Source organism: Oncorhynchus mykiss, chromosome 24 (assembly GCF_057628025.1).
Source record: "Oncorhynchus mykiss isolate SJ-2025 chromosome 24, ASM5762802v1, whole genome shotgun sequence".
In the NCBI taxonomy this organism is placed as follows: Eukaryota; Metazoa; Chordata; class Actinopteri; order Salmoniformes; family Salmonidae; genus Oncorhynchus; species Oncorhynchus mykiss.
Window position 1 is genome coordinate 8,169,172 of NC_143045.1, and position 14,529 is coordinate 8,183,700.

General features: G+C 43.9%; 1 protein-coding gene across 6 annotated transcripts in view; it reads left to right on the top strand.

The window, feature by feature from the left end:
• Positions 1-11,006, top strand: part of LOC110503629 (exocyst complex component 3-like protein 2) — a 34,010-nt gene extending 23,004 nt beyond the window's left edge. For 3 of the 6 annotated variants that reach the window (XM_090218188.1, XM_036961520.2, XM_090218187.1), the window contains exons 5-13: positions 71-185; positions 2,453-2,563; positions 3,026-3,126; positions 3,456-3,569; positions 4,005-4,140; positions 5,238-5,360; positions 5,599-5,754; positions 6,653-6,774; positions 8,147-11,006. In XM_090218188.1, the coding sequence (XP_090074314.1) occupies positions 71-185; positions 2,453-2,563; positions 3,026-3,126; positions 3,456-3,569; positions 4,005-4,140; positions 5,238-5,360; positions 5,599-5,754; positions 6,653-6,774; positions 8,147-8,153 (985 nt within the window). In that variant the 3' untranslated portion in view covers positions 8,154-11,006. The remainder of the gene's footprint in view (positions 1-70; positions 186-2,452; positions 2,564-3,025; positions 3,127-3,455; positions 3,570-4,004; positions 4,141-5,237; positions 5,361-5,598; positions 5,755-6,652; positions 6,775-8,146) is intronic. The other 3 variants (XM_036961519.2, XM_036961517.2, XM_036961518.2) reach the window with 1 other exon arrangement.
• The last annotated feature ends 3,523 nt before the right edge of the window (positions 11,007-14,529 follow it).

The window sequence follows — 14,529 nt, forward strand, 5'->3', positions numbered from 1 at the left end:
GTTGTTTATTAGTTAAGAGTTACTGTATGAGTATGCCACTGACTCTGGCCTCCTACTGTAATCCCTCCAGGGACGTCCTTGGAACAGTCAGCATGACGACGCCCTTCAACAGGTCCCAGCTGGGGCCGTTGTTGCCCTCGGAGACTGTGGACAAACTGGAGCTGGACTGTCTCAACTCTGTCAGGGTAAGGGCCGACCATCCACCCCTCACCCCTCCTCATTTGGTGAGCCCCGAAAGGGTGCTCCTATGGTCCTTCCTGTCCACCTAAAGGGAGGGATATCACTCTGACCAGTGCAGCCAATCAGTGCGCACCGTCTCAGGGTCAGCTCGTGGGTTTTCCTGTCTACGACGGACAACACACAACGGAAGCCAGACCACAGGCCATTTAGCTCAGGTCATTACGCAACTCACTTGTGAGTCAAGTCCAGGTAGGCTAGAGCACTGTTGTGTGTGTGGTACTCTGTTCACTGTTGGAGTTCCAGGGCCCAGGGCCCATGTACAGTGCCTTGCGAAAGTATTCGGCCCCCTTGAACTTTGCAACCTTTTGCCACATTTCAGGCTTCAAACATAAAGATATAAAACTGTATTTTTTTGTGAAGAATCAACAACAAGTGGGACACAATCATGAAGTGGAACGACATTTATTGGATATTTAAAACTTTTTTAACAAATCAAAAACTGAAAAATTGGGCGTGCAAAATTATTCAGCCCCTTTACTTTCAGTGCAGCAAACTCTCTCCAGAAGTTCAGTGAGGATCTCTGAATGATCCAATGTTGACCTAAATGACTAAGGATGATAAATACAATCCACCTGTGTGTAATCAAGTCTCCGTATCAATGCACCTGCACTGTGATAGTCTCAGAGGTCCGTTAAAAGCGCAGAGAGCATCATAAAGAACAAGGAACACACCAGGCAGGTCCGAGATACTGTTGTGAAGAAGTTTAAAGCCGGATTTGGATACAAAAAGATTTCCCAAGCTTTAAACATCCCAAGGAGCACTGTGCAAGCGATAATATTGAAATGGAAGGAGTATCAGACCACTGCAAATCTACCAAGACCTGGCCGTCCCTCTAAACTTTCAGCTCATACAAGGTGAAGACTGATCAGAGATGCAGCCAAGAGGCCCATGATCACTCTGGATGAACTGCAGAGATCTACAGCTGAGGTGGGAGACTCTGTCCATAGGACAAAAATCAGTCGTATATTGCACAAATCTGGCCTTTATGGAAGAGTGGCAAGAAGAAAGCCATTTCTTAAAGATATCCTTAAAAAGTGTTGTTTAAAGTTTGCCACAAGCCACCTGGGAGACACACCAAACATGTGGAAGAAGGTGCTCTGGTCAGATGAAACCAAAATTGAACTTTTTGGCAACAATGCAAAACGTTATGTTTGGCGTAAAAGCAACACAGCTGAACACACCATCCCCACTGTCAAACATGGTGGTGGCAGCATCATCATGGGCCTGCTTTTCTTCAGCAGGGACAGGGAAGATGGTTAAAATTGATGGGAAGATGGATGGAGCCAAATACAGGACCATTCTGGAAGAAAACCTGATGGAGTCTGCAAAAGACCTGAGACTGGGACAGAGATTTGTCTTCCAACAAGACAATGATCCAAAACATAAAGCAAAATCTACAATGGAATGGTTCAAAAATAAACATATCCAGGTGTTAGAATGGCCAAGTCAAAGTCCAGACCTGAATCCAATCGAGAATCTGTGGAAAGAACTGAAAACTGCTGTTCACAAATGCTCTCCATCCAACCTCACTGAGCTCGAGCTGTTTTGCAAGGAGGAATGGGAAAAAATGTCAGTCTCTCGATGTGCAAAACTGATAGAGACATACCCCAAGCGACTTACAGCTGTAATCGCTACAAAGTATTAACTTAAGGGGGCTGAATAATTTTGCACGCCCAATTTTTCAGTTTTTGATTTGTTAAAAAAGTTTGAAATATCCAATAAATGTCGTTCCACTTCATGATTGTGTCCCACTTGTTGTTGATTCTTCACAAAAAAATACAGTTTTATATCTTTATGTTGGAAGCCTGAAATGTGGCAAAAGGTCGCAAAGTTCAAGGGGGCCGAATTCTTTCGCAAGGCACTGTATGTAGACATAATAGTAGTCCACAAGTAAATCCTACAGAGGAAAAAGAGCACTGGGTTTAATGGCAGTGTGGCTTGTGGGCTGGCAATCAATCATGCCCCCTGTGGGTTCACCCACCAATGAGAGGAAACCTTCACCTAAAATAAAAGGGCAATGTTTACAAAGGGGATATTGATAAGAACAAATGAAGCCGGATTTACAGTATTATCTGTGATTCTACGCCTGTTTCCATCTTGATGTCTTGACGGCATCTGTTGGGAATATTTTGATGCTTAGCGGCTGCAGAGCTCACAGTGGTTCAGTGCATGGCGGAGTTGTGTCTGACCGCGCGGTCTGGTTGCGTTCCAGGAGAAGGTGACCACGGAGCTGTCTCAGGTGCTGGACGAGGAGGTGAAGCGTTGGATGGAGACGCTGCACATCGAGGAGTATCAGATCACGCTGGCTCGCACCGTCATCCAGGTAAGCGCGCGCGCACACACACACACACACACACACACACACACACACACACACACACACACACACACACACACACACACACACACACACACACAGGGATAGATATCAGGAGTAAGTAATTGATTTCTCCTCCTGATTTTGATGAGGCCGGTCATGATGGTTTTGTGTTGCACGCTAAATGTGGTCACTTCGTATTTTGAGGATAAGCTCATGCATCTGGTGGAGCAGAGGAAACATTCCTCAAGCAACCGCCAAAGTCAATACAGACCCTTCCCTTAGAACTCCATCACAGCTCACTGTTTTAGAGTCCCTTCACTGGCCTCTAGTGGCCTTGATTGGTACCAGCACCTTCTACACAGATGCAGTAAAATAAAAAAAGAAAGAGTCAAATAGCATTTCACACATAATACACGTTTGCCAACATTACATCTGGTATGTGTGTGTGTGTATGTGTGTGTTTAGAGGCTGCAGGTAGATCTCGAGCAGTCAGCTGCCATCAACAGAAACCTGGGTTCCCTTGTGGCTCAGTGCAGTCTGAATGGTCTGGCCGACTTCCTGTACAGGTGAGAGGACCACACACTGCAGAATGACATGTTTACACACTGTAGTAGTCCTAGAACACACTGTCTCATTACATATGACATAATATGGCCTAGAGCACACTGTATCATTACATATTACATAATAAGGCCTAGGACAAAGTCACTGTCATCATTCTTAGAATGAAAAGAGTATTACACAGGGCCAAACCTATAGTTGTCTCACTGCCCAATGCATTTTATTTTGCAATAATGCTAGAATATATCAACTGTAACCAACCAGTTCAACTGGAATATGGAAAGGAACATCTCTATGAGACATTCTAATACTGTTAAAACTGCTTCACTTCCAGCTTCCAAAGGAAAGTGGAGATGTTCCACGAGTGTCTGGTCAACATGGTTGGGGATAACGAGGATGGATATATCTCCAAGACCATCGCCCTGGTCAACTGCTGTCCCTCTTTCAGGTAGGACTGTTGTAGCAGTAGTAGGCTAGCCTGCATTGCGTTACAGTCGGTCCATTTCCCCAATAACGCCTTAAATGGAAATTCCACCCCAAAAATATATTTTGGTATTTGTTTTGCAGCCGGTATGATGCAAAATGCATCACAACAGCTGTATATCTGTATTTATCTTGAAGACTCGATTGCTGACATGCAGAACATTTTAGGGCCACAATGGACTACTGAAATGTATACCAAAGTATTGTTTTTGGGTGGAGTTTCCCTTTAAATACTATACTCAAAAACAATACCCCAAAAATGGTACATGTTAGCATTCAAGTTCTCAAGTACAGAGCAAAAACTGCCTTGGTGTGTTTTCGGAATGTTCCTTAAAACATGCATAAATCATGTAAGTGTACAATGTATTCATTAGTCTGCTGTGACTGTGTGTGTGTGCAGGGGTTTTGTCCAGCGCTGTGTGCAGTGTGACCCTGCCATCAATGAGGACTCAGCCAGGCGAGCAAACACTTCCCTGGACCGAATAGTCAACCAGGGAGTGAAGGTGCTGAGTGACAGACTGTATGAGCGCATAAGGGTGAGTGTTCTTAACACACACACACACACACATGTAAACACACACACACAGGATTCCTAAACACACCCATGATCACAGCTTTCTAACACAACATGTAAACAACCTCACACACATACACTGCTATGTCTTACAATACTTGTGTGTACTTTTTGGGAACCAACAATTAATTCCCATTCAAAATCATATTTTCCCTAACCCCTAAACCTCAACCTAACCCTTACCCTAACTTTAACCCCTAACCATATATCCTAAACCTAACCCCTAAACCTCAACCTAACCCTTACCCTAACTTTAACCCCTAACCATATATCCTAAACCTAACCCCTAAACCTCAACCTAACCCTTACCCTAACTTTAACCCCTAACCATATATCCTAAACCTAACCCCTAAACCTAAAATAGCCTTTTTTACAAGTGAGGACTGTCCTCACTTCTCAGAATTTTAGTTGGTTTACTATTCTGATGATGATTTCTGGTACTCACAAGTATAGTAAAATGTAAAAACACACACACACATGGTAAAAACACACACACACACACACACACACACACACACACACACACACACACGCCCTCAAGCGTCCCTCAGTCTGCCATGTGTCCCAGAATATATAGCACATCTTATCAGTGTTCTCCACATGGCTTGCCCTCAAAGTTCTCAGGGATGTGCTGAAGAACTGAGGCCCTAAAATAGCCGCTCCAATGTGACAAACATGGTTAAATAAGATTAGATTGGCAGCATGCCACATAGTTACTGGCAGGCTATGCAGTTCCGCTCCTCTTCAGTAGCCGCCATAGAGACGGGCAGTGCCAGTCTTCCAGGGGCACAGTTGACCGAGCTGAGGCTTTTTATGCTGTTGTCGTTGGGTAGGAAGTCACAATCTGTGAAATTATTGGTCTAAACGGCCCACACATCCTCATAGGAAGACACAAACCCAGTCGGGTGACTCAGTTAGCGATAAAACACGGATCTGACTCAGGTGCCACATCCACATCTCTCTGTCTCCCTCCCTTCCTTGTCTTCTTCATTCTCTCACCATTTTCCTGTCTCTCTCTCTCTTGCTCACTCACATTTTCCCTCTCCTGGCCATATTTAGCCCTTCTTTGAGAAGCTGGTGAAGAGGAAGTGGCTGAACAACACAGAGACCTATGAGCAAATCGAGTCCCATATTAAGGAACACTTCAAGAAGTTTCGCAGGATGGACAGCCCACCCTATCAGGTACATGGCAGAGACGCAGCAAGTAGGAGCCATGTAGACATGGGGAGGCGCTAAGGTCCTCTGGCACAACGTCACAATGTGCACTAATAACTCAAAGATATTTGATTGGTTTTAATTCTAAGCAACAAAAAAAACAAAACAGTGAACGTTCTAGAGAAAACTGTTTTTTTTTTTAAATTGATTGACTGAATGGATAATTGGTTGATTCATTCATTCTATCTTTCCCTCGTTCTCCCAGGTCCTGGTGGGAGAGGTGCATAGACGGATTCTGATGGAATACCTGCGCTCCCTCATGAGGGGGAGGATCATCTGCACGTCACTCAGAATGAGGAAGAGGATGGCTGGACGACTGCGTGACGAGGGCAAGCAGGTCAAAGTGCTCTTCAAAGATCTGGTGAGTCATTCTAGAACAACTATGGTACACTGGAGAACCGTAGTCGGATCAACAGTGCTGCCTGTGACATGACGCAACGAACAGCGTGTGTATGTGTGTGTGTGTGTGTGTGTGTTTGTTTGCACTTAAGAGTGTGTGCTCATTAATCACGTTTGACTGGTATGCGGCCTGTCTGTGAGAGTTACTGAAACAACTCCGGATGAGTTCAAACAAAGGAGACGAGGGGTTAAAAAGAAAAGAGAGAAAAAATAATGGCTACTATAACCTAGATATAGATGGATTACCAGGCAGGCCGTTTGCACAAGGGGGCAATCACCTCAACCTTCACCCCAGCCCACTCCCTATCCTTCCCTCTGTGGCGTCCGCCCCTTTCTCCAGATAAAACATCCATTTGTCACCTCTCCGGACAACAGGATAGCGTTGTTTACAGACGAGTGGTCTGGCATCCTGCCCTGGGCCTTAGAAGCCCTGACCGGCCTTTGGGGTTGAGTGGAGGACCAGGATGGACCTCTGGTCGACCACACGGTTTAGTCCTCAGAATAACAGGGTCACTTTGATGCTCAGGGGATTGAGTTTGCACGCTCAATACTGTCGCTGTACTTCTAACCTTGGTGTTTTGGGTCTATGTTATCGGATGGTTCCCTCCGGTCAAACGAATGTGTGTACATCACCAATCTAGTTGTAACCATTAAGGCTTGAAATCACTTCATCTAGTTCTGGGTTTGAGCCGTTGCCAAGATAGTAGATTCAAAGGCATTGAGTCGGAGAATAGCCTGTTGACCTGTCATGACGCTGCAGAACTAGTTGAACATGAATTGCCCTGTTTAGACGGCTGTATCCTCATTTGTGCTGTTTAGAGGATCTGTTCTGATCACGCCTCTCTCTATCTCCCCTTTAGGAATCTCCCTCCTCCTGGCTGGACAGTGCTATCCCACACCTCTCTGAGATCATCCTCCTGGAAGACATCCCCTCCATCCAAATGGAGGTGGGGGTCCTGGTGAGGGAGTTCCCAGACATTCGGTAAGGAGCACGGGAGGCAGCGATCATCTATGCAGAATGACAGCCATATTTTCAGGACTTCCATCGAGCCACATGAGCGTCAACATTTCCAAAAGCTTAGGTGGACTGAAACACCCCAAAAGGAAACATGGCTACTGTTCTGCATTAATTGTGGATGGCAAATGGGGGACTTGTTAAAAGCAAACAAGAGCTGAGTCGTTTCCTTATTTTTATGGGGAGCTGTTGGCCGTCGCTGGCACACATTAAAGGGTGTGGGGGGGGGGGGGTCTTGTCCGTTTGTCCGTCTCGGGTCCTGGGCGAAAACAAAGCAAAAACACGTACTTCCTGCCCAGGGGTGACATGGTAGCTGTGTAGCACAACCTGGCGTGGGCAGGCAGTCCTCAATGGAATCTTTTCTCTAAATTAAGATTTGTCTCCATCCGTAACTCATAACAGACTCGCATGTATTGTTTGGAATCTTGACTTGAATCTGGAGAATGCTAACCATTGACAGAAACTACACCGTACAATCCTTGACATATTGCATCAAGTATGACAAATCCCTCTGTAAAGTACACACCTGATGCTTGCAACTGTGCAGGGCATTGACCCTTCAGGGCCTCGTACTATCCTGTACACTATGTACAATAATATCCTAGTTGGTTTCATGGCATAATTTGCTCCAAATACCAATTGCAATCTATCACCTGGTTGCATGGAACTGCTCGTTAATCCTCCGTAGTAGCGAACAGAAAAATAAGGTTTCCCGGAAGCCAAGCTGCCCACCACTTTATCTGCGTGTTATTTTTGGTGATAGTCACTGGTCGTGGTGGGAAGTGAGTTTGGGCTCCATCATCAAAATCAAATCCATGTTATTGGTCACATACACATGTTTTGCAGAAGCTATCGCGGGTGTAGCGAAATGCTTGTGTTCCCAGCTTCAACAGTGCAGTAATACCTAACGATGAAAAACAATGCACGCAAATCACTTTTTTAAAGAAAGAAAGGAATTCATAAATATTAGAACGAGCAGTGTCTGAGTCCGGAATATAAATATATATGTATAGGATAGTGTTTGTAGACAGTGTGGACGGTATATGAATAGGAAAGGTGTGTACAGCAGTAGTTATATAGGATGAACCTTGACTAGAATACACTATATACATATGAAGTGGGTAAAACAGTATGAAAATATTATTAAAGTGACCAGTGTTCAAAGACTATGTACATAGGGCAGCAGCCGGCTAGTAACAGTGACTAAAGGTCAAGGCAGGGTACTGGGCGGAGGCCGGCTAGTGGTGACTATTTAACAGTCCGATGGCCTGGAGATAGAAGCTGTTTTTCTGTCTCTCGGTCCCAGCTTTGAAGCACCTGTACTGTCTCCTCTTTCTAGATGGTAGCGGGGGTGAACAGGCCATGACTCGGGTGGCTGAGGTCCTTGTTGATCTTCTTGGCCTACCTGTGACAGCTGGTGCTGTAGATGTCCTGGAAGGCAGCCAGTGTGCCTCCGGTGATGAGTTGGGCTGACCGTGCCACCCTCTGGAGAGCCCCGTGGTTGCGGACGGTGTCCACAATTAGTTCCTTTGTTTTGTTGGTGTTGAGGGAAGGGTTATTTTCCTGGCATCACACCGCCAGGGCCCTCATCTCCTCCCTGCATGCTGTCTCGTCGTTGTTGGCAATCAGGCTCACCACTTTTGTGTCGTCTGCAAACTTGATGGTTGACTTGGAGACGTGCATGGCCACACAGTCATGGGTGAACAGGGAGTACAGGAAGGGCTGAGCACTCACCCTTGTGGGGCCCCCGTGTTGAGGATCGGCGTAGCGGAGGTGTTGTTTCCTTACCTTCACCATCTGGGGGCGGCCCGTCATGAAGTCCAGGATCCAGTTGCACAGGGCGGGGTTCAGACCCAGGGCCCCATGCTTAGTGTTGAGCTTAGAGGGCACTCTGGTGTTGAGCTGTAGAAGGCTGAGCTGTAGTTAATGAACAGCATTCTTACATAGGTATTCCTCTTGTCCAGATAGGATAGGGCAGTGTTTAATACAATGGCGATTGCGTAATCCATGGATCTGTTGGGGCGGTATGCAAATTGGTGTGGGTCTAGGGTGTCAGGTAAGGTGGAGTTACTACCGTCCCAGGGCTAGGGCTGCTGTTAGTGTTTATGGCTGCTTGCCATTCACCCTTGTGCTGCTGGTCAGCCCAACAGAGAGGAAGTGGAAGTCGCAACAGAGAGGAAGTGGCTTCAGAGCCGCTCGTACTTGCCCGCAGGGAGATTTCCAGAGGCCAAGGTGTTGAATCGGAGGCCACCCTAAAACAGGGACAGATGTTTTACTAATTGTGTTTGTATGTAAGGGTGTGACAAAACCATTTGGGAACGCTCTCTAACTAACTGTATTTTGCTAACTATTTTGTCTAACTTTCCATGTTCCTTAGTGACTTGCCTCAGGGCTGACTGCCTTCTCAGTATTTTGATAATTCTCTTTATTCCTAACCATATCATGTCCTTGTGATGGTTGACTCTGCCATTGCAGTGATGCAAGATACACTCTTTTCAAATCAACTCAATCAAGGCTTTATGTGCTAGATGTGGCCTATATGACATCTTTGTTCCATGTCGATTTGTATTAGTATGAACTAGACTAAGCCCTCTTTCTCCTCCTCTGTTTGCAGGAAGAAACATGTGTCGGCCATCTTGAACATCCGTGGGATGACTCGGCAGACGGAGCGCCAGGAGATCCTGAACATTGTGAAGGACATTGAGAACAGTGACACCCTGACACGGCTGTCTCGCGACCGCACCCTCTTCTCCGAGGTGCCCGTCACATCCGAGGTGCACTGCCTGAACTTGGGCCTGAGCCGTATCGCCCTCACCGCCTCCTCCTGCTTCTCCAGCCTGAGACGGCGGCGTACCAAGCGAGCCCCGGTCAGAGAGGCGTACGACGATATGCTCTAACGGCCCTAACTGCTCTGGAAACGTTCTGATGACTCAAGCAGACAGACAGTAGTTCAACAGCAAGTCACAATGGAGCTCGTTGTCAAGTTCTGCACATGGTGGCGATACCAGGGGCGGACGGCACTACACATTGAGGAAGTGGAACAACACATGGAAAGAATAGCCATGTTGTGACCTTTCACCCTTCACAGCCACCTTGGTAAAGAAAGTATGATGACTGTTTCCATTGTGAGCGATAAGCCTAGTCCTTGCAAGACTTGGAAAGAGCTTTCATAAGTGCAACCATACGGAGAAAAATATTAAAATACCCATTTAAGAGGACTTTTGGACTTGAATCCCTGTGGGTTGTTGGTATTGACTCCTTTTGACAAAGGGCAGTTGAAAGAGACACAAGCAACCTATTGGGCAAGATTCTTAATACTGCACCTAGGTGACTATGAGGGTTAGATAGGAACTATGGTTTAAATCAGTTCTACTGATCAAGAGCACTGTTTGGAATAAATCAAAATGTCAAACACAATCCCATAACGTGCTGACATTGATATGGGTAAGGTTGGAGTCCGCTTTGTAGTTGCACATGATAAAAGTTCGATTTAAGGTACTACACCATTTTTATTATCTGTCATCTCAGTGGTGATTTTCATTGTATTTAAAATAATGATTCATAGTTTATTTTCATTGTGTGATATACAGTATATGGGGTAATGTATGTTGAGCAACTCAAGAGATGATTGAAGCCTGTGTGAGGGAAGCCTGTGTGAGTGGATGAAATCATAACTGCCTATTTATGTACCAACCAATGAATTTATTTATTATGGCTGCTTGTAATCAATGTCAAACTGTAAATCCCAGTCTAATTAATGTATGATCATTCCAAGCTTGTGTTGTTTCCGGGTTTTGTCGAATGCTGAGACCCTGACTAAAATAATTCGACAGCCATCATTGAAGATGAAGATAAAGATTATTTTCAGATGTGTACTTTTACCTATGTAAATTAAACAATGAATAATTACTATTCTTCATGATTGTTGATAACAAATATTTTAATCCTCAGATAATTTGACTGATACTTGCACTTTTTGATAAAAAAAATAAATAAAAAATCTGCATAATTATTTTTTTTTTTAAATCAACAAGCAGACATTTTGGACTGAAACTTCAACTGTTTTTTGGTCACACACTGATTTAAAACATTTCATCTGTTCACCTGATGTTCCATAATTGAACAGCTGGATGTAATAATCTTTGAAATCGTATATAAATCATCTAATTAAATGAGAATAAACGACAACAGAGATCAAATATTTTGGCTTTGTTTTAAATTACCATTAACGATGGGATATTGATGGGACCTCGCTCCCAAATCATCTCTGTGTTTTGAAGGGACTGCTGTTCACTTTCCTTTAATTAATTGATGAGAGAGGGTTAAACCAATCGTGTAACGTTTTCCTTGACAGAGCTGAGCTGACAACTCCTGGGTAACCAACCTGAATGGAAAACAAGATTCACAGACAGATCTTACCATGCGCTGTCTGGATGGAGTCATCTGGCATGGCTGTTTTCTGGCCCCTAACTACAGGGTCAGAAAGCTACAGCACAACTGTTGTGTGTAGGTCTACATCTATGTGTCTTTTACAATGCTATTTCTTTCTGTTTTGTTTTCCACCCATCCACCCAAAGCGTCTTGGCAAAGAGTCCCTCTCTCATTACTCAGGGATGTGAGAGAGACGAGACTCAAGCTTGGTTTCTGAAGGAAAACAGCAGGGCGGGTGCATGGGGGTAGGTTGTGTATTTGGGCAATGTGGAAAAAGTGATTGGTCAGTTCAGGAGTATAGGACTTCTAATAATGCTTACAGATAAGCTTATTTTCCAGTAAACAGAGTTTTGCTGTTGTCCAACTAGGTTGAAAACTAATATGTTTAGTTGAGCCAAATGTACACCACTCAGTGGGAAAACTTCCTGTAGTCGGTTTTTCCCAATAATCTTTTCTTTTACACTTTCATGTAATAGTAATTTACCACAAAAACAACAACCATAAGAGTCTGAGAAATGAAGGCTATTCTATGCGAGAAATTGCCAAGAAACTGAAGATCTCGTACAATGCTGTGTACTACTCCCTTCACAGAACAGCGCAAACTGTCTCTAACCAGAATAGAAAGAGGAGTGGGAGGCCCAGGTGCACAACTGAGCAAGATTACAAGTACATTACAGTGTCTAGTTTGAGAAACAGACGCCTCACAAGTCCTCAACTGGCAGCTTCATTATTAAGTAGTACCCACAAAACACCAGTCCAATGTCAACAGTGAAGAGGCGACTCTGGGATGCTGGTCTTCTATCTTCAGTTTCTTGGCAATTTCTTGCATGGAATAGCCTTCATTTTTCAGAACAAGAATAGACTGACCGGTTTCAGATGAAAGTTCTTTGTTTCTGGCCATTTTGAGCCTGTAATCGAACCCACAAATGCTGATGCACCAGATACTCAACTAGTCTAAAGAAGACCAGTTTTATTGCTTCTTTAATCAGAACAACAGTTTTCAGCTGTGCTAACATAATTGCAAAAAGGGTTTCTAACGATCAATTAGCCTTTTAAAATGATCAACTTGGATTAGCTAACACAACGTGCAATTGGAAGACAGGAGTGATGGTTGCTGATAATGGGCCTCTGTACGCCTATGTAGATATTCCATAAAACATGTACAACATTAACAATGTCTACACTGTATTTTTTGATCAATTTGATGTTATTTTAATTGACAAAAATGTGCTTTTCTTTCAAAAACAATGACGTTTCTAAATTACCCCAAACTTTTGAACGGTAGTGTATACAGTTGAAGTCGGAAGTTGACATACACCTTAGCAAAATACATTTAAACTCTGTTTTTCACAATTCCTGACATTTAATCCTAGTAAAAATTCCCTGTCTTAGGTCAGTTAGGATCACCACTTTATTTTAAGAATGTGAAATGTCAGAATAATAGTAGAGAGAATCATTTATTTCACATTCCCAGTGGGTCAGAAGTTTACATTCACTCAATTAGTATTTGGTAGCATTGCCTTTAAATTGGTTAACTTGGGTCAAACGTTTCAGGTAGCCTTCCACAAGCTTCCCACAATAAGTTGGGTGAATTTTGGCCCATTCCTCCTGACAGAGCTGGTGTAACTGAGTCAGGTTTGTAAGGCCTCCTTGCTCACACACGCTTTTTCAGTTCTGCCCACAAATTTTCTATAGGATTGATGTCAGCGCTTTGTGATGGCCACTCCAATACCTTGACTTTGTTGTCCTTAAGCCATTTTGCCACAACTTTGGAAGTATGCTTGGGGACATTGTCTATTTGCAAGACACATTTGCGACCAAGCTTCAACTTCCTGACTGATGTCTTGAGATGTTGCTTCAATATATCCACACAATTTTCCTACCTCATGATGCCATCTATTTTGTGAAGTGCACCAGTCCCTCCTGCACCAATCTCTCCCGCAAAGCACCCCCACAACATGATGCTGCCACCCCCCGTGCTTCACGGTTAGGATGGTGTTCTTCGGCTTGCCAGTCTCCCTCTTTTTCCTCCAAACATAATGATGGTTATGGCCAAACAGTTCTATTTTTGTTTCATCAGACAAGAGGACATTTCCCCAAAAAGCACAATCTTTGTCCCCATGTGCAGTTGCAAACCGTAGTCTGGCATTTTTATGGCCGTTTTGGAGCAGTGGCTTCTTCCTTACTGAGCTGCCTTTCAGGTTATGACGATATAGGACTCGTTTTACTGTGGATATAGATACTTTTGTACCTGTTTCCTCCAGCATCGTCACAAGGTCCTTTGCTGTTGTTCTGGGATTGATTTGCACTTTTCGCTGTCTCTAGGAGACAGAACGCGTCTCCTTCCTGAGCGGTATGACGGCTGCGTGGTCCCATGGTGTTTATACTTGCATACTATTGTTTATACAGATTAACCTTCAGGCAACAATTTTTTATTCTGAGGTCTTGGCTCATTTCTTTTGATTTCCCCATGATGTCAAGCAAAGAGGTACTGAGTTTGAAGGTAGGCCTTGAAATACATTCACAGGTAAACCTCCAATTGACTAAAATTATGTCAATTAGCCGATCAGAAGTTTCTAAAGCCATGACATCATTTTCTGGAATTTTCCAAGCTGTTTAAAGGCACAGTCAACTTAGTGTATGTACACTTCTGACCCACTGGAATTGTGATACAATGAATTATAAGTGAAGTAATCTGTAAACAATTACTGGAAAAATCTACTTATGTTATGCACGAAGTAGTTGTCCTAACCGAGTTGGCAAAACTATAGTTTGTTAACAAGAAATGTGTGGAGTGGTTGATGAATGAGTTTTAATGACTCCAACCTAAGTGTATGTAAATTTCCGACTTCAAATGTATGTCTCATTATTCTATCTGTGGTTAGAGTTAGTGGAAGGGTTAGCTAACAGACTAACTAGTTGCAAAGTAAATAAAAGTAGGAAGTATTTGTTAGTTGCTAATTAGCTAAAATTGTCTGTGATGAGATTTGAACATGCAACCTTTGGATTGCTAGGCATTCACGTTATACATCTATTTAACGATTTATTTCACCTTTATTTAACTAGGCAAGTCAGTTAAGAACACGTTCTTATTTACAACGATGGCCTAGGAACAGTGGGTTAACTGCCTTGTTCAGGGGCAGAACGACAGATTTTTGCCTTGTCAGCTCGGGGATTTGATCTAGAAACCTTTCGGTTACAGGTCCAACGCTCTAGACTACCTGACACCCCGACCAACCACCCTCCTTTCATTTCTGCCTTAAGTAAAGTTTTGTCTTATGTAACCATACC